Source organism: Amphibalanus amphitrite, unplaced genomic scaffold, assembly GCF_019059575.1.
Source record: "Amphibalanus amphitrite isolate SeventyFive unplaced genomic scaffold, NRLGWU_Aamphi_draft 000832F_arrow, whole genome shotgun sequence".
NCBI lineage: Eukaryota > Metazoa > Arthropoda > Thecostraca > Balanomorpha > Balanidae > Amphibalanus > Amphibalanus amphitrite.
In genome coordinates this window covers 208602-227915 of record NW_024882326.1, presented here as the reverse complement: position 1 = coordinate 227915, position 19314 = coordinate 208602, and the positions used below count along the sequence as shown (strand labels likewise).

General features: G+C 53.3%; 1 protein-coding gene across 3 annotated transcripts; it reads right to left on the bottom strand.

Moving 5' to 3' along the window:
- Window positions 1-5841: 5841 nt before the first annotated feature.
- Window positions 5842-18649, bottom strand: LOC122366810. 3 transcript variants are annotated; one of them, XM_043339426.1, is made up of 12 exons: window positions 18506-18643; window positions 15124-16364; window positions 14624-14819; window positions 13880-14113; window positions 13357-13497; window positions 12931-13058; window positions 12344-12671; window positions 11999-12135; window positions 10932-11049; window positions 10277-10437; window positions 9362-9382; window positions 7202-7330 (listed from the first exon to the last, which is right to left on the bottom strand). In XM_043339426.1, the coding sequence occupies exons 2-11, from the start codon at window positions 16267-16269 to the stop codon at window positions 9371-9373; spliced, it is 2601 nt and encodes an 866-aa protein (XP_043195361.1). In that variant the 5' UTR covers window positions 16270-16364; window positions 18506-18643; the 3' UTR covers window positions 7202-7330; window positions 9362-9370. The 3 variants fall into 3 exon arrangements, with proteins under 3 accessions (XP_043195360.1, XP_043195359.1, XP_043195361.1); XM_043339425.1 differs by lacking the exon at window positions 9362-9382 and having other exon boundaries at window positions 5842-7330; window positions 18501-18649; XM_043339424.1 differs by lacking the exon at window positions 9362-9382 and having other exon boundaries at window positions 5842-7330.
- Window positions 18650-19314: the final 665 nt, after the last annotated feature.

Genomic DNA, 19314 nt, shown 5'->3' with positions numbered 1-19314 from the left:
GACTCTAATGACGTCATAAATGACGTCACGCAAGGTCAACATTGCAAAAGTGACGCATCGAACCTTGCAAGGAGTGCACGAAATCAAGATTCTGCGTGCTTGAGATAGTTGGAGATCGTTCCCGGTGCCAGAATAGCAGTTTCATTTTTCCCCAAACTTACTGGTAATGGTGAGGTCCCGAAAATTACCCCACCTCTGACCTCATATGACCTTAACCCGCGCACCGACGGGGGGGGCGGATATCCGCCCCCCCCCTGAGGTTTTTCGCGAATAGCGGGAAAACCGCGGCGCGTAGCGCCGCGAAATTTGGTATGACTATTCCCTCATCAATTTTACACATGGTGTGCAAGTTTGAACCTCCTACCTTTCAAGGTCAGGTCACCAGGTCACTTTGAATGACCCAACCTCAAGTCACTTTTTTGCAACTTTGTCACCGTGCCAGAGCTACAGTAGATGTCGGAGGCCTTTGAAAGTCGCAGGATGTTATTAGGTCATTAGTAGCTACAATTTGTATATCTCGGAATTTTGATATCGGTGACCTAAGGTTAGGTCAATTTCGCGACCTCCCCATTATAAGTCAATGGGGGAAAAATCAACTCCCTGTTTTTACCACTAAAACGGGTCGGAATGGCCCCATATACCATACATGACTTCATATACGATCAACCTTCACTACCTTGAGGTCTGTTTTGCTGTTGGGCAGCTGTGAGGTCATGTGACGTCATCAAAGGTCACCAAAGGTTTTTGGCCAATACCTCCGTACAGGAACAAGATACAGACGCGTGGATGGTCTCATTGTGTTCAGCTCGTCAAGACGCATCGAATGATATACATGATGACCTCGAGGTCACGTGACCTGAGGTCAACCTTTGACCTTGACCTTTCGAGGTCAACATATATATCATTCGATGCGGATTGACGAGAGGATCACGATGATGCCCTTAGTTTGTTCCTATATTGACTAATTCGAAAGTTATTCGAGAAAAACTCTCTCCATATTTAGCGCCGCCATTTTGACTTTTTCGACCCCTGTGACGTCATCTTTGACCTGACCTGAAAATGACCTTAGTAAAAATTGTAGATCTTGACCGTGCGTATCCGATGCCGTTTACCGCTTGTCGCTATCTTGCTTCGTTCTCGAGATCTCAGGGTATATAAATTATCATCATCCGCCCCCCCCCCCGTCGGTACTAAGTTGGCGCAGACCCCCGTCGGTGCGCGGGTTAAGGAAAAATCAGAGATATGCAAGTTGTGACACTTCTAATGGATAGGTACTAGGTCCTGCAAGTTTCATTTCCCTGTGAAATTTCCTGGCAGTGAGGGCGTTGCGAAGTTGCGAAATCTGAAGACCGTGCAGAGGTTCACTTATGACGTCATAGGTCAGAAAATGCAGTTGGTGTCAAAAGATCCGGCTTGAATCAAAGGTTAGGTATGTCAAGTTTCAAGTTTCAGCTCTCTATCGCCGGCGCGTTCGGAGCTATCGCGAAAAAAAAACATATGGAGGGGGGCACCCCCTCGGCCAGCGAGGGTTAACTATGAACCAGTTACCAAAGTTCATCACCAAAACAAACATTTCAGACAGCTTGTCCCGTGTCCAGCAAATCTCTACCCTCGAGAATAACGCGTATACTATGATAACGGTCACTTGAAATCGTAACAGCAAGACGCGAGACTCCACACCTTAGATTGGGCTTATTTTGGTACACATTTTCCATTTAGTTTGGCAACATTACACAAAAGTTTATATTTGCCCCCAAAACATACTTTTGCAATTTGTACACTAGGCATATACTTTGCTCAGTGATACCTAGTAGGTACCTAAGATTCTAATTTCTAACAGATAGTAGGTACCAATGGGCAATCGAAGGAGTGGAGCATGGCGCATCTACATATACATATGCGATGAGATCCGACCGACAGATAACATAGCCTTTGAGTTATTGAAAAAAAGAATACCTATTACCTACCACGCAGTTTGCAGAGGGCTGTACGTGTAGTGCACAACTTGCACAGGAACATATGTAAATCCTATATTGGCAGCCGGACACTGAACGTCGCGCGCAATATGTCTAGGTACCTACAGTTCACTTCTCGGCCGTAACCCGAGCCAACAATCACACTACACAGCACATACACATAGCAGATATCCAGTGCACAGTCACTGAAAATTGTCCGGTGACATTACATTGCACCTAACATACATATGTATACCTACCTATTCGGCGACATCCAATTTCCAAGTTTTTTCCGGAAAACAAATAACGCTGCAAACGTTTCTTTTTTGCATGTCGGTACCTATAGGAGCATGCTCTCATCATCTACGTATTGGATCCTTCGCCGACAGCTTATACGGCCTATTCACTATTCTATTACCCTCGCTCTGTGAAATGATCAATATATGTATTGATGATAAAGGAGCTTTGGGATCGGTTCACTTGTATCATTTTGATTAAGATTGTGACAAGTAGGTACCTATAAATTAGGTAGGTACTTCCTACTTTTGCCTATATCTACACAAAGGAAACCGAAAAATATCCATTTTCATCAACAGCAGATGCCGACCCATAAGCTTATGGACGTTTTTATCTTATGTCCAGTCCCAATCAAGAATTAGATATGTCCGTGAAGTTACCCAGTTTTTACATCCATAAAAACTGGGTTGTAGGTCGACCACGCTTGTGATGAATATCACCCTTAAAATTCCGTCAAAAGAACGGAAAACCACAAATAGTCAAAAACCCCTTAGACAATGACAGAGTGTACTTTTCCGGGAAAACGGTACATTGCACGGCGTTGCAATTGGTCCCAAATGAAACAACGATTTTTTTTTTTGACTATTGATGGAAGTTTGAGGGTGATATTCATCACAAGCGTGTTCGAATTGACCCACAACCCAGTTTTTATGGATATAGTTCAACGTTGCAAATTGTGTTGCGTTGGATGTTGGCTAACTTCAAGGACATGAATTAGATTCGCGATGATCTTTGGTCGATGACGCTATAACCTCAAGTCAGTCAGGCTTTGACCTCGGGTAGGTCAAACTGTGACCTCGGGCCGGCCAGGCTGTGACCTAGGGTCGATCGTTAGGCTGTGACCTCGGGTAGGTCAAACTATGACCTCGGTCCGGTCAGGCTGTGACCCCGGGCCGTCCATTAAACTGTGACTTCGGGTAGGTCAAACTGTGACCTCACAAAGTGGAGGCTGTGACCCCGGGCCGTCCATTAAAATGTGACTTCGGGTAGGTCAAACTGTGACCTCGGGCCGGCCAGGCTGTGACCCCGGGCCGTCCATTTAACTGTGACCTCGGGTAGGTCAAACTGTGACCTCACAAACTGGAGGCTGTGACTGACCCCGGGCCGTCCATTAAACTGTGACCTCGGGCAGGTCAAACTGTGACCTCGAGCCGGCCAGGCTGTGACCTAGGGTCGATCATTGGACTGCGCTGACGGGCCAGTCACGGACTGATTCGCCGCTGACCACGCAATGACAGCGACTGACGGCGGCGGACCGGCCGTCCCGGAGGGCCCGTCGCCCTGCTCCTGGACCTCCTCCACCGATTGGTTTCTCCCCCTCCTGCCGGACAGCGAGATGACGTACACGGGCCGCCGGTCGTCCTCCCCGTCCTGGCGCTCCTGGCGCTCCTCGGGCGGCTCCGGGTCCGCGCCCGGCTGCTGCGGCATGACGCGGCCGCCGGCGCGCAGCCAGCGGCCGCCGCAACAGCCCAGCGCCTCTCTGTAGGCGGCGCGCATCTTGCCGTTCTGCAGGCCGTACACCCAGCCCTCGACCACGCCCAGACTGAGGCGCAGCTGGTGCACCAGCCCGTTGAGCTGCGGCGCCGGGTACCAGGGCGACGAGAGGCGCAGCACCGACCCCACCACGTCCACCGTCAGCACCAGCAGCATCAGGCGCAGCACGCGCTTGAACGCGCTGAAGTTGGCCAGGAAGAACGACTCCTCGGGCTGGGGGCGGTCGCGGCGCGATGGCGCGCGCGCTGCCTCCATGCGCTGCTTCTCGCGCCAGCCCACGTAGCCGGCGTAGATGAAAATGGAGCACGTGCAGACGGAGGAGAGGAACACCTCCAGCTCGCTGACCATCATGAACGCGCCGGGCAGCACGCGCTCCCAGCGGCAGCCGGTGAACGGCGAGGTGGCGTTGGTGAGTCGCTCCACGCGCTGCGCGGACGTCTCCAGGCCGGCCAGACTGCCGGCCAGCCCGGCGGCCGTGTGCAGCGCCGCCCAGGCCCAGCTGAACAACGCGAAGGGCGCGGCGATCGGCTCCATGCGCGGGTAGTAGTGCAGAGGCCGGCTGATGGCCAGGTACTGGTCCAGCGCCAGCGCCACATGCGTCAGCTTGACGGAGACGGCGCCGCCGGCGCTGCTGGCCATGATGACCGCGCAGGGCACCGCCGGCGGCGGCTGCCACACCAGGTCCAGCAGGCCGATCGAGCTCAGCGACAGGCCGAAGGCGAAGTTGAGCGCGCACAGGTTGGCCACCAGCAGCACCATGGGCTCGTCCCAGAGGGAGCGGCGCAGCAGCACGATCAGCAGCGGGATCGAGTAGTCCACCATCAGGATGGCGCCGACGGCGATCTTCACCAGCACATAGACCATGGTGAACCGCAGCGGACGCGAGGTGCGAGAGGATGACGGCGTGTGGGACGAACCAAGTCGGTAACGGGACCTGGTTAATGCAGCTGAACCGAATCGCGAGCTGGGTCTAGAGACGCCGAGCCGTGGCATGCAGGGCGAGGCACCAGCAAGGAGTGCAGCGCAGACGAGAGACGGTCCGCATCCACCCCAGAGATTACCGGTGCCAGAAGCCCATCACAAACTGAGCTCTTCAAGACATCACCGATATAAGATCCGGCTTAGGGAACAAATGTAGAACAGCGATGCCTTAGGGCGGGATGACACCGGTCTCTGATATGTGATTGCTTGGTGAGGGACAGGAAGCAGGCTTACGTGCTCTCCAAACAAATCACAATATGGAAAACTGAATCCTAAGCCAGCCTTATGGGAAGTCCCAGCTCTTACTGTGCGTCGGATACTAAATGTTGCTACCGTAATCATAACTGAGGCAAAACCTGGATGATTCAGTGTCTCTGCAACGATTGTTCCACTAAACTATCTGCAACCAGACGATGTTTGCGTGGCATAGGTATGTGATAACGATATATGATAGCGCCCGAAAATTCAGCAAATGGGCTTTTCAATTCATACCCAACACCGTAAGATGTCTTCCAAGGCAGTTTGCAGAGGAAAAGGCTGAGACTGCCTGTCAGGCCGCCTGTGGCAAACTGGCATAGCCACAGTCCACAGACGCACATTCTGAGCTACTTTCTGAAAATGGCCGGCTGAGAGCCGATACGTGTTTTGATCAAGTAATGTAAGCTGTAGCCGACAGCTACGGTAAATCTCTGTTCATACCGCTACGCATCAGACAGCAATCCACTAGAGGCAGCTCGGCAGAGTATGAGGATGGGGCGGCGAGGTTATGTGGCCGTGACTATCTATTTGTCAAGTAATGCGGGGAGAACGCAGTGAAATCTGCTCGTTACACTTGAATGACTGACCTAAGCTACATCCAGGGTCTGCAATAATCAATAAGTGGGAATGGATCATAAACTCATCGTCCTGGTGCGAGTGCTAAAAGGTATCTAAAGAATACAATCCGTATTCTGTAGTTAAATGCATTTATAAACACAGACCGTCGTAGAAAATCTGTTCTACATTCAATGGCATCAAGTATCAACCCACCACTGAGGAAGGAAGTAGAAAAATATAATGAATGCCTACATCATAGCATGTACTCGGGTCTCGGAACTTCAATTACATCGATATACTTAAGTACAAAAATGTATTTTCATCAATGTAATCCTGGCTAGAGTATAACCAACGCTGTATAACCATAAACAACTCAACCACTCTCAAACCAATGTGCACTGTGCAGCTGCTAACACTGCAGTAGGTATGCACTGTGCATACCAAGCGCCACGCATTTGGACAAAGGCATTGCTTTACAAAGCTCGAATGAGCAACACAAATCAAAATTGTTCGAAGTAAGTAGGCACCGGGTTAATCCGGTGGTGGCACACGCAGCTCGCAGCGATGGTGGCAATCGAGAACTACCAATGTCTTCATAGGATCACAATGGATAGCAACGACACAAAAATGAGCAACAACGCGTGTTCCTGAGTTCACTCCGGCGTACAAATCCATAACCATGAATACCGAATTGACCTGGGAACAAAATTACGAAAAACGCCACGTAACACGCATTGATGTAGATGTAGATGTAGATCGGGGTATAGCCTTTGTAACGGCATTGAGCAGACGCCGGGTTACTGAACTACGTCACGTGACCTCCGGGGCGGGGTCAAATGGTTTGTTGAGATGCAACGATATCACGCCGAACGCGTCGCATACGAAAACACCCGCCACCCTTATGTTACAGTGAAGGCTCGCAAAATGCAGCCAAAGCAAGCGTCATATTTGCAATACGAGCCATGGAAGAACCGCACCTGGCCTGCAAACCGCAAAAACACGGACAAACTTTTTTGTACGTAAACTATTCACTCAGCTGGCACAACTGTAAGACTCCGTAATTTGTACTTTAGCGACATCGCATAGTATCCCAGGTGAGTAAAATGCCCAGAATTTCTGCTGTATTGACCTAGTAAGGACTGATCAGAAATACAGCATCGATACTGCAAAAACGATAACCAGAAAATTAATTCCTGGTGACTAGCTGTTTCCTTCCTAAAAAAAAAAAACGAAAAAAGAGAGACAGTTGTCTCCTAAATGTTCAGGGGCCAGAGAGCTGCCGCAAATGCTCTAGCAGCTTTTGATTCATTCAACACTGTCATGTTTGGGTGAGCTCAATCCGCCTCAGATCACCTCGTAGCCTTGCCGTCCCGTCCGCCTCAGTCCACATCCCAGTCCCCCTGCCGTCCCGTCCGCCTCAGTCCACATCCCAGTCCCCCTGCCGTCCAGTCCGCCTCAGTCCACACCCCATCCCTCCCGATCAGTCAGTCAGTCCACCCACCGGACCGGTCCTCCCCAGAAGCAGCCACCTGCCTGCGACAGTCCGCGGTCGCCGGTTTCGTTCCCCCGCAGTCGCCACACGCGGCCGGCGCGGGGGCCAGCAGACGGCGCAGACAGGCGGTGGCAGACTCCAGCGCCGCCTGGCGGCCGCTCACTAGCGCCATCTCTTGTGCGGCCACCAGCTGGCGGAGCTGCGGCAGGCTGAGCGGCGCGGTCTGCGGCTCCCCGGCCGGCCCGGCCCGACGCAGGAACGCCGTCTGCTGCGACCGCACCAGGAACACCTCCCGCTGCCAGCGACAGGGTGGGAGCGGCGGAAAATCAGGCACACACGAAGAGTGCTGCTACGATAATCATACTTCGCTACACTTGTGAAACAGCAACCGTCAATAACGTGAGGAATAAAAACCATGATTGTTGGAGGTCAATTAACAAACCACGTCCAAAGACACGACCTAAAACATTGCATTCATTAAGTTTGTGGCAAGAAAGAAAGACAATTTAACTGGATAATTTGCTGTTATTTCTAAATTTCAATGACAAGTAACATCTGTGCCCGTCTGTTTAACTTTCTCATTCATCGCGTTTCGAAATACAATTACACAAAACGAGAAAGTGGAAAATCCAATTCGCTGTGCCTCACGGTTCATGAACATGTGAAAACATGCACGGCAGTGAAGTTTCCAGCACAAAATAAGCGAAAGAGTCGCCCTGTCGGCTTCGTCGGGTCCCTTGGGGCGCGAGTGTGCCGAGGCGTGAGCACACCATGACGTGACATACCGCTCAGCTGCTCAGCGCTGACGTCATCAGGAATCGTGCGAAATAATCAGACTATCGTATAGACGGTACACAAAGTACACAGTCATCCTGAGCTTCCTTGGCCGAAAAGCTCACAGTAGACTATGTCACCAGTGGATGCGTTGCATGCAGGCCGCTGAGCGCCCGCAGTCAAATGTCTGTGTCTCAAAATGTGTGGATTTGTGTGAGAAACGACATCCAAATGAATATAATTTGTCAGACTCACTTTCAATTAATGGGAATTAACCCACGCCGTGCTTGGGGGGGGGGGGCGTTTTTACGCCGCCCCCCCCCCCCAGGTCTTTCGCGAATATCTCACAAACGGCGGCGCTTTGTGCCGCCGTTTTCGGTACACCTGTTCCTACGTCTTTTCCGCAAATTTAGTGATAATTTCAGACCTCGGTCATTCAAGGTCAGGTCACCAGGTCACGTCAAGAAACCTTACCTCAGAAAAAGTAAAGTTCGCTGTAGCTACACCGACTGAGCGATCACTTTGAATCTTTCAGTGATTGCTTAGGGTATGCATAAAATGCATATCTCGGATTTATCTGTAACCTAAGGTCAGGTCAATTTTGCGACTTCTCCATTATAAGTCAATGGGAGAAAATTAAAATGCGCCTCTTTTGGAGGAATGCCTTTCTTAGCACTCTCAAACATCGGTTCATAGGTAAACATAACATAATCAATCGGAAAATTGCAACAGAACCTGTGTGCCCCTGAGGTCATGAAAGATTTTCAGCAGCTTTTTTACTATAACTTTTGACAGAAAGGTGCTAGAGCGGTGAAAACACGTCAGATGTGCTCAGCTCGACGATACGGATCGACTGATATGCAGCATCACCCTTTCCGGTCAGGTCATAACCCTGACCTGAGGTCATTTTTTTCAAAATGACCTTTGCAGGTTAAATTACAGTTCATTCGACGCGTCTTGACGAGAGGAACACGATGCTGGCAAAAGTGACGTCGTGGCTCACCAGAGTCAAGCTATTACCGAAAACATTTATCATGAAAAGTGCCTATTTTTAGGGTTTTTGCCCTCTGGAGGCTAAACCGTTGGTCTGAGGTCAAATCTGAGGACACGTTAGCGAAAGAGGTTAAAAGAGCCATCGAATGTGCTTTGTGCTTTTCCGCGGCGCTGTAGGTCTATTGGTTGCCGAGTTACCCGTCGGGTGTTTAAGAATTGTTGAAATCATATATGGTTGATGGTTGTGATGAGCATTGTTAGTATTATTGTTTTAGTGATGATGAAATAGCCTTTGCTCATACTTAAACAAAAATGACGAAAAAACAAAATATATATAAAGAGACTGATATTTCGCCTTGTGGCTTTTCAGAGTGAACAATTGAAACATTCATATTTGAAGCAGAGATGGCGAAAGAGCGGATAACATTCTTTGCACCACCGATCACAAGTTGTTGCTACCATAAATAACAATAATCCAATTTTAACACTTTACCCTAAGTACTAATCCTAAAAACATCTAAGTATTATACATCTAAGTATTCTTTCGAGTGCCGCTTACCGCGTGCCGCTACGTGGTCCACTGTCCAGGAGCCGAGTTAGACGGGGGCGGGGGGGGGGGGGAGGCGTCACTCGGCGGAAAGTTCAGGTCAACAGCACGGCGCGCGTTAAGACAAAAATTTCCAATCCCAATTCCACCAACCCAATCCCAATTCTACCAGCCAAATCCCAATGCCACCAATAATTTGCGTTAGTGGTCGTTAAGCATCCTACATCTGCCAAAATAGTACACAAGTTCATACTTTTGATCTTTTCCTCTCTTTTTGGGCCTTGTCTCATCGACAATTATCACTCTTATCCTTTTGGTGAGTAACTTTCCCCTCTGACACCCAGGCAAAAATACAATGTGGGACACTGGCTGCTGCGATATTGGTTGTCTAGCGGGGCGTACATCGGCACACAAGTGGCGTGCGACGCACTGAACAAGCTCTCCGGTTAAGTGATTGGGTGCAGCTGGTAACCTTGGTAACACAGAAACATAGCAGCGAATAAGTCAGACTGACGCAGGATTCTGTACCAAAATAGTTATCTAGCCGTCGCATAAAAAACCCGGAGCCGGCCGGAGCCAGGATCACAGTAAGGGTCAATAAAACATTGACTCGGCAGTGAGCTGAGCCATCAGCAGCTTACAGCTTACAGAGCTCGCACAGCCGCAGGATGCATGATAGCTCGCACAGCTATCACAACTCATGTAGCTCACACAGCTCAGGACACATGGCTCATAGGACACAAAGCTCATAGTTCATACATCCAGAAGGGGGAAAACGGTCTCACCTACCGGTAGGGACTGGTCTAACCTACCGGTATGGACTGGCCTAACCTACCGGCGGGGACTGGTCTAACCTACCGGCGGGGACTGGTCTAACCTACCGGCGGGGACTGGTCTAACCTACCGGCGGGGACTGGTCTAACCTACCGGCGGGGACAGGCAGTGGACGACCACCACGAACAGGGTGTGCGAGCTCAGCCGGAGGTCCCTGGCCGACTGGCCGCTCTCCAGGACGGGAACAAACTGCAGCCGGACGCAGTCGGACGGAACTGCCGGCTCCAGCAGGTGACTCACCACCTTGTCCACGCCTGTGCAGAGAGACACGCCAGTCAGGTACAGAGTGTAAGGCCCACTCCCCGACATACCAAACGGCACCAGCCTCAAAGTCAGTCCCAGCGCCGGCCACCATACTTTCACCAAGTCTGTGTACCCCCTCCCCCCCCCCCACAAAACATACATACCGAAATTAGAGGTCGGTCCCCCCACATACCATCCTGAGCTGATCCCAGTGGCTGCGTCCCCCCTCCCCCTACCCCCCCCCCCCCCGCCGCCACACACAGAGCCCCGCTCACCGAGTCTCAGCCGGTCCCGGTGGCTGCGCCCCCCCCCCCCCCGCCGCCACACACAGAGCCCCACTCACCGAGTCTCAGCCGGTCCCGGTGGCTGCGCCCCCCCCCCCCCCGCCGCCACACACAGAGCCCCACTCACCGAGTCTGAGCCGGTCCCGGCGGCTGCCTCCCCCCCCCCGCTCACCGAGTCTCAGCCGGTCCCGGTGACTGCCTCCCCCCCCCCCCCCACTCACCGAGTCTGAGCCGGTCCCGGTGGCCACCGTCCAGCTGCAGCCCGTTCACCCGGCCGTCGGCGCTCACACCGTAGTAGATGGCGCCACCGGCGCCCGCGTTCAGCAGACCGCACAGAAGCTGGCCAGAGGCAGTACGAGGCGTTCAGTTATTGCACATCGACTACATAGCATGTGTTTCAAAGCGCTGACCAACAGCCGTTTAACACCCACATACACAAAGAAGCTATACCCGCCCCATCACTCCCTAAACCATATGAGCGTACTGTTCGGTTCGCACACTACACCTTTTTGCATATGAAATCAACCATTCGCCATAACTGTTTGAGGAGCCATTTCGACAATCGGCATTGAGCACAACTACTCCGTCGTGGTGTGTTTCATTTCAGCCATTCAGCAAAATATATTGAACACTGAAATGAGCGATCAGCTGCACCGTTCCGTGCTTCTATCCTCAGGATATTGAAATCCTTCTCCACGCCGCAACCCCTCTCCGGGCTGGACAGGCAACTTTATCTCATGCGGGCTGCTCCCTTGGAGCGGCACCGCTGCGGCCGAGGGAGCGCACCCCGTAGCCGAGTGCAGTGAGTGCCTTGGGGCTGGGTGGCCTGTCCTCTGGACGGGCTCAGCCCCGGCGACTCACTAAGGTGCCTGCCCAGACCAATGTCTCCCCCTATATCCTATCATCCTCCCGGCTCTGAAATGGTCTCATTGGACCGAAAGGGCCTAACCCAACAAAACAAAACAAAACAAACAAAACAAAACAAGCGATCTGCAAAACAGTTCAACAGTTCGCCAGACTACGGCATAGACGGAGCCAGCTCGGCATATAACGAATAGTTTCGACCATTAACGATTTGTTTTGCACAATGTTGAACCATTCGTTCAATGTCGAGTTGTAGAGGAGGATCGCCGAATAGTTTGGCACAATGGTGATTCTTTGTGACCAACCGCCCATTTGTAGCGCCACCTATATGGCGAATATGTACAAATGTTTTGCTCAATGGTCAAAAGCTAACGCAAAAAGGTGTAGTACGTCTGTTGGCCGCCGGGTGGCGCTGGCGACTCACCATGGCCAGCCGCTGTTGCCCCATGTCCTGTACACGCCTCACGTCCTCCAGCTGCAGGCAGAGGCTGGTGCGCAGGCGACAGCGCTGGCCGCGCCGCAGGTACTCGATGACCGAGGCCGGCGGCCGCGCCGGCGCCGCTGCGAGGGCAGAGAGGGGGTAAGCTGCCTGTTAGGAGCCCCATCCATGGAAAAGGGACATAAAAAACAACAATGACATCACATTTCTGTTTGCTGACTAACAACAAACCTAAGCACTGCACTGTAACAGGATGCCTACCAGCCAGATGGACATTGAATAGCAGTCACACCAAACGGTATAAAAAGTGCACGCCTGCGGCCCACTGACCGTCAGTTTCGGGCGGCGGCCGCCCGTCGGCGCCACCGTCGGCGCGCAGTTCCTCCTCGTTGAGACGGACCAGCCGGCCGGGCGCCACGGGCGGCGCCGGATCGGGCGGAGTGGGCAGCAGCGGTGGCGCTCTCCTCACCACTGCCGCCGCCGCCGCCGCACTGGCTCCCGGCAGTCGGGGCCGGGCGGGCGCCGCCGCGGCCCCGGCCGACCTCGCGGTATCAGCCGCCGAGGTCTGTGTACCGGGGGTGGAGGACTGGGCGCGGCGCGGCGGACCGGCCGGCCGCACCCGGCGGGACAGACCGGCCGACCCCGGCGCGGCCGGCAGCTGCCGGCACAACGGCGAGTCATATCACACAGTAAATACGGTCTTGGAGACGGAGGGGCATCACATGACCGTCACTGAATCAAAGATTTCGCGAGCCATTGGCCCCATGTTTTCATCAAAATATTCTCCCTAGCTGACACAACTGACACAACCAGTCATTCCCACGAGCAGATCCATCAAGCGTATTTTTTTCAGCCCAGCCCTGCACCAGCCCCGAGCTTATCACAAGCCCAGTCGCTGGCCGTCGTTCCGGCCGCACCTGTCTCGGCGTGGAGGCGGCCGCCGGGACGGTCGGCCCCTCCGCCGGCGTATCGTTCTCCTGCAGCCGGCTGACCAGACGGCGCACCTCCAGCTCAAGACGGGGGCCCTTCACCAGCCGCAGCAGCCCTGTGGAACACAGACAGGGACCAGGGTACAGTCAGCCGACGTTCCAGACGAGACTAGCAGCCCTTCACAACACAGACAGGGGAATAGCTAGTCAGCGGTAATTCTGTAATAAAGACTTACTAGACTACCTCATTTAGTAATGTTAGTTGTGCCCATCTGTTATCTCCATATTCTCCTATCTGTTAGCAAATGAGCTGCGCGACCGGGACATTATCACTGACCGTGCAGCAGTGGGGAGCCGGCCAGCAGGCTGCGGCCCGGGTCGCTAAGGGTTAATTTACTGGCAGGTTTCACTGACCGTGCAGCAGCGGGGAGCCGGCCAGCAGGCTGCGGCCCGGGTCGCTCATCCCGGCGCCGACGGCGGCCCGCAGCAGCCGCACCAGTCGGCAGAGCTGCGCCTCGTCCGGCTCCGGCAGGTCCAGCTGGTCGCCGGCCAGGTCTGCGGCGGTACAGAGACGGGCAGGGTGACGGGACGGACACACTGACACAGCTACAACAGAGCCACACAGTCACAGACACACACACACAGCGCAGAGACGGTCAGAATCACAGTCACAGGGACAGACACACAGGCACATCACGGGAATACGACAGCGTGCTCGCACGCAGCAACACACGTCGCGCTTACCTGGTCATAACCAGTTCCACAGCTCCCCCTGTTGATCCAACCGCCCTCTCCTATGATCGCACCGACTTACCAGCGGCGCGGCCGCCCGCAGCTCTCCTCTCCCGTCACCGTGCTAGCGGCGCAGCCACAGTCGGTCCCATAGCCTTGCCCTGCCCCCGACCGAGTGCCCCGCCCCGCCCCGTCCCATTCCCACCTGCCAGCGGCGCGACCACCTCCGCGGCGCGCAGCGGCGGCGCCGTGGCCGGGTGGCGCGCCATCCTGGTGAGCAGCTCCAGCGCCTCCGGTGAGCCAACCTCGGCGGCCAGCACGGCCAGCCCCGAGTGGGCCAGGCGGCGCGCCGGCTCCGGAGCCGTCAGCCACGGCAGGCTGCCGGCCAGCAGCGACAGACAGGCGGCCACCAGACGCGCTGGCACGACCAGAGGCAGGCCTGCCGACCGACCGGCGGCCACAGGGGACGGTCACAGGCCGGGACAGGGCAGGACACAGACCGGCGGCAGCCGCCACAGCAGTCCACTGGTCCGACGGTGATCACTCTATCACAGCGCACCAGACTGGCATAATTCAATCCCACGACGATCTCAGCCAGCAGAAATACTGATAGTAGTAACAAAAACACTAAACAGCCTCTTCACACTGTCGTTTCTGAAAACTGAGGGCGTTACTTACCACAGACAAAAGATTAAGAAAAAAACAGTCTTGTTATATGCTTCAGCAGCCGATGATTCACTTGCAGAGTAATTTCCTTTCAATGCCATCTCCCAACGTACCTGAGTAACTTAAAAACATCCTATCACCCGTCCCATCCCAGCTCCCTAGCGACATCTCCCATCCCCTGTTCCAGTTTCCTGCCCACCCGTCCCCTCCCAGTCCCAGTCCCCTCCCGCCGTCGCAGCCGGGTGTGGCCGCGGCTCGCCGGAGCCGGTCTGCCGTGACTGACGTTTGCCGGTGAGGAGGACCAGCAGCGGCGGCTGCCGGTACAGCTGCAGGCCGTCACTGCAGGCCGACAGCAGTGTGCAGCGCGGCACGAGCAGCGCGCGCGCCGCGTCACACAGCCACACCAGCACCGGCTCGGCGGCGCGCCGCTGCAGGCTCAGACAGCGAACAAAGCGCGGCAGCTCGGGCAGCACGCAGTTCTGACGGCAGCAGCCGTGCAAAGCGGGTGTCAGCGGTGGGGGGGGGAGGGGCAGCTGGGTCTTAGCGGTGTTCGTGCAGTGAGCAGGCCACAAGCAATTACCAGAGGCAGTTCAGTGTTCATTGTTCAGTTCAATGTTCTTGACGTAGCACTCATGGCCCATGGGAAACCAAACGGTCAGAAATAAAAAATTGAAATAAGCACACCAACTTTAAAAGCAACGGCATGCAGCCCAGGTCCCAATTGCACTCGCAAAACTTGAAATCCCAAATCGTATCCCGCCTCGGCAGCCCGTCGGTACTCACATGGTGGATAACCAGCTGTCCGTAGAGCAGTGTCTCGGGCCGTTTGTCGGCGGCGGCGGCGGTGGCGGCCTCTGCGCGCGCGCTGATGGTCCTCAGCTGGTGCTCCCAGTCGGCAGAGGTGGTGCACCAGAGGTCTCCGCCGGCCGCCACGCTCACCGCCCGCACCAGACGCGGCGGCGGCGGCGGCGGCGGCGGCTCGGGGGTGGCGCCGGCACGCGATACCCTGTTCGGCACGCCCCTGGCCCTGCCGGCAGCCAGGCTGGCCGAGCGGCCGCGTCGGCTGAGCAGATCGGCAGGTTGATTCCGCGACCGACTGCGGGAGCGGGCGCGGGAGTTCGCAGCGGGTCCCGACCCAGCAGGAGTGCCGCATCCCGACCCGAACGACACTCTCTTGGTTGTTGCTTTTAGTTCAGGAGTTGGGGCGAGGGTGAGGTTGGTGGCTGACCGGGTCGAAAGATTGGCTCTGGATGCCTGTTTACCGCTACTTTTAGGCGTGGTGACGTCACTGGTGTTTTCCGGGCGATTCCCCGGCGAGCTGCGTGTCTCGGGTGACGGGCTAGGTGCACCGAGTTTGTATTTCTCCCGCAGCAGCCGCAGGCCACGACTGGAATTTGCCACTGGTGTGGCCACATCGGATGCGGCGGAAGCCCTGGTGGCGGCGGTCGAGTCGGCACATCTTGGGGACTTTGCCTCATGGCTGCCAGTGGTCTTGGGGGTACTGCCACCCTTCTCGGTGCTGGTCGAGCCGGCCGCCGGCGCCGGCCGCACGGCCAGCACCTGGTGCCACTCGAGCACCGGCTCGGTGGTGTAAGCGGTGTGCGCGCGCCTCTCCGGCCGCGGCACCAGCCGCACGCGCTCGCCGCTCACGTCCACATTGACGGGCCACTCGCGGCCGGGCCGGGCAGCCACCCGGGCCGTGCCGTAGCAGGCCAGGTGCAGCCGCAGCAGGTCGGCGGCCGGCGCCAGCAGGTCGGCGGCGCTCGGCTGAGCCAGCGCCGGATCCGTGTCCGTCAGCCGCAGCGCCGCCTTCTCCAGCAGTTCACAGACAGGTGAGGTGCGGGCCTCACAGACAGGTGTGCCGTCATAGTGGGACAGACAGGAGGAGAGAGCAGAGACGCACTCAGCTGTGATATCTGATTCTCCCATGGAGATGGAGGTGGTCTGTGCACTGGCCAAAGGCACTCCTCAACACTCTGACTGGACCATGGAAAAACTGTGGAACCAACTTCAGTGTCCATGCCCTGAAATGATGCAAACTTTGTTAATATGATAAACATAAAATACTGTCAAGAATGCATTGCTAAGTGGATGCATTGCTCACTGAATTCATTGCTCAGTCAAAAATGCATGCATCTCAATCTAATTATGCATAATTAGATTACAGATGAAAGTGCATTAAAATGCTGCACAAACCGTAAAGCAGCATGCTGCCCCGTACTCGGGGGTAGCAGTGCAGTACCGAAGGAAATGCCTTAGCAGATTACAGGCAATGAGATTACAGGCATGGTAAGTCAAATATTTTTAGGTTAAGTGGTTGTGTATCTCGGCCTGAAGTTGAAGTGTGATGCACAACCAGTCGGGCACACTGTGGTATTTCCGATCCATTTATGGAAACGTTTCCATTTTTGGAACAATGGATACGCCGTTTCCAAAAATAGAAACGGTCTGTTCCATAAATGGAGACGCTGTGTGCATCACTACCTTTAAAGCAAACTGGGCATGGTGCAATTTGGCATGCGCAGGATGCCACCAATCGACAGCCAGCATTCTAGTTTATGTTCCTGTTCTCCGACTTTCCGATCAGAAAACCGAAAGTTGACGAACGAGGCGATGTTTATAACATGTTGACGTGATAAAAAATTCACACGTTTTTCTAATTGAAAATAATAACATTTATGAATGTTTTCAACAAAAAATAACGTTTTTAACAGACTGCTGAAAGACTGGCCCATTGATTGGAACAACCACATCACCAGGAACTTCAGTTTTTCATTCATTTTCACGCTGCATTTTCCGGTGTACCAGTGGCCTGGTGGTCGTCAATCTTTTATTTAATCGCATGAAAGTTGCTGCAAAGCCCTATTTGGAGACTTTAGTGGGCATTTTATGATATTTCAAATGTGCTGAATACGATCGTAGGCTCGGATCAACGTAAATCTCCGTGCAAATAAGTAAAAAGCAGGATGGAAATAAGGTCTGCACCGTCGTCACACCAAATACCGTTGTATTCTGACGATGAATTTATTCATTCTAGCTCATGTGTAACATTGATAACAATTTTATATATTGAAATGCTATCTACGCTTTATGTATTGCCCACTTTGGACCACATCTGTCCAGTAGTTTCTGGGAAATCTTAGTTTTACTTGACTTTTGAATGTGCTAAAGTTGCGGCGCGTAATGTATTATTATCCAACCCGACGTCCAAGGTAACTGCCGAGAGCCGAGATGCTAAACCACTCCCAAAACATCAAATTTTAAGTTGCATGTGAATTTTAAAAACACATTTAAAGGGACACTCCCACCTTAACATTAGTTTTGAGTTGAGATAGCCAAATTGGTGGCCATGGCCTGCAAATACCGGTTTGGGCACTCACAACATCGACAAATGCTTTAATTCGGAGATATGGAATTTCAAACTTGCTGTTTTCGGATTCTAAGGGGCTAGTGCATTGGTATGCCCCCTTAGAATTTGTGACGTCAGCGGAGATCTAACGATTTTTAAATCTTTTACTAAAACGTTTGGTAGCACGCGGTGGTATATGCAGCTTTGCGCGCAAGAAATGCCGCACTTTCAAATAAAGTCGCTAGGAACAGCGGAGATCCCAAAAAGTAAACAAAAGTAAAAGTCTAATATCTTGAAAACCGGTGAATATTTTTCTATGAAATTTGGTAGATATTCGTTTTCGCTCTTTCTGAACCGAGTGACATCACTTTCGTGCCAATTCATTAACTTTTTTGAAGGTGGGAGGGTCCCTTTAAGCTAAGTTTGCACACATTTGAACTTCAGCGTTTCTATTTTGGAACATTGGCGTTTCCATTTTTGGAAACTGAGTCTCCATAAATGGATACAATTCCGGCGCATGTTAAAGATGTGAATTTGAATGCATACGACAGCTTTCCATGCAAGAAGACAAGTGCTTTTGGTGTATCTGAGCTTGTTTTACGCGAAACAGTTGTTATACATCAAATCCAGCCACCCTTGGCAAGAAAATATGTGCGGAGATGTTGGCGTTTCTATTTATGGAACGAGCGTTTCCATTTTTGGAACAGAAGAGTAGTCAAAATTGGAAACGTTTCCAATAATAGAAACGTCTCCATAAATGAATCGGAGATACCACAGTGCGCCCGACTGCAACTAAAAATATTTTACTTACCTTACCATTGCTCTATACGGCCCGGCCTCCCCATTGCTTGCAATCTACTCATGCTGATGCGAGCAACTGTTTCCTTTTCCCCGGCTAGGCAAAATTCTGTATATACTCTGAAATTCAGTAATTCAGTAATCACGCCCCACAACCGCAGCGGGAGACACCGTTTTTACGTTACAATTCTGCCGCACTTCGCACACATGGCGCGTAAACATCCCCCGCGTTCGATGTCTCTCGGACGACGAAGATTCTACGCCGTCCGGCCAATCACGTTCCATAACCGCAACCGAGCTCCCGCTGACCTTGGACAGGATTGGCCGGACGACGTAGAATCTCCGTCGTCCGAGAGACATCGAACGCGGTGAGCGTATGGTCCGTTGGTTATACTTATACTTATACTTATAAATCGCGGAATTTAGAAAGGCCACTTGGCCTCTGGGATCCGGTCTTGTCGAGCTGTTTGTCTGTATTGTGTGATGTTTCAGTCGTATGGGTGAGTCATGTGCATGAAGCGTGCCCAGTGACTGTCGAGCCTGGCCTTGAATGAGTCGACTGAAGGCGCATCAACAACAGTCGATGGCAGCGAATTCCAGTCGTTCACGACTCTCACGCTGAACGCGTTTCGTCTGACTCTGGAGTTGGTCCTGGACTTGGAAAGCTTCCATGTGTGTCCACGGGTCCGGGACGTCGCTGCTCGCGTAAAGAACTTGGACGCGTCAACGTCAACTCCCCCGTGGAGCACTTGGTAGACCGTTATCATATCGCCGCGGCGACGACGGTAGTAGAGAGACGGCAGGTTAAGTGTCTGGAGCCTCGCCTC

Bases quoted from the DNA above. Each gene is read 5' to 3' on its own strand.
- LOC122366810 (XM_043339425.1), bottom strand. From the start codon at position 16,269: ATGGGAGAATCAGATATCACAGCTGAGTGCGTCTCTGCTCTCTCCTCC. The intron at 14,820-15,123 runs GTGAGTACCGAC...TGCTGCCGTCAG, and splicing joins GACAGCTGGTTATCCACCAT to AACTGCGTGCTGCCCGAGCT. The intron at 12,136-12,343 runs GTCAGTGGGCCG...CTGCCCTCGCAG, and splicing joins GCCGCCGCCCGAAACTGACG to CGGCGCCGGCGCGGCCGCCG.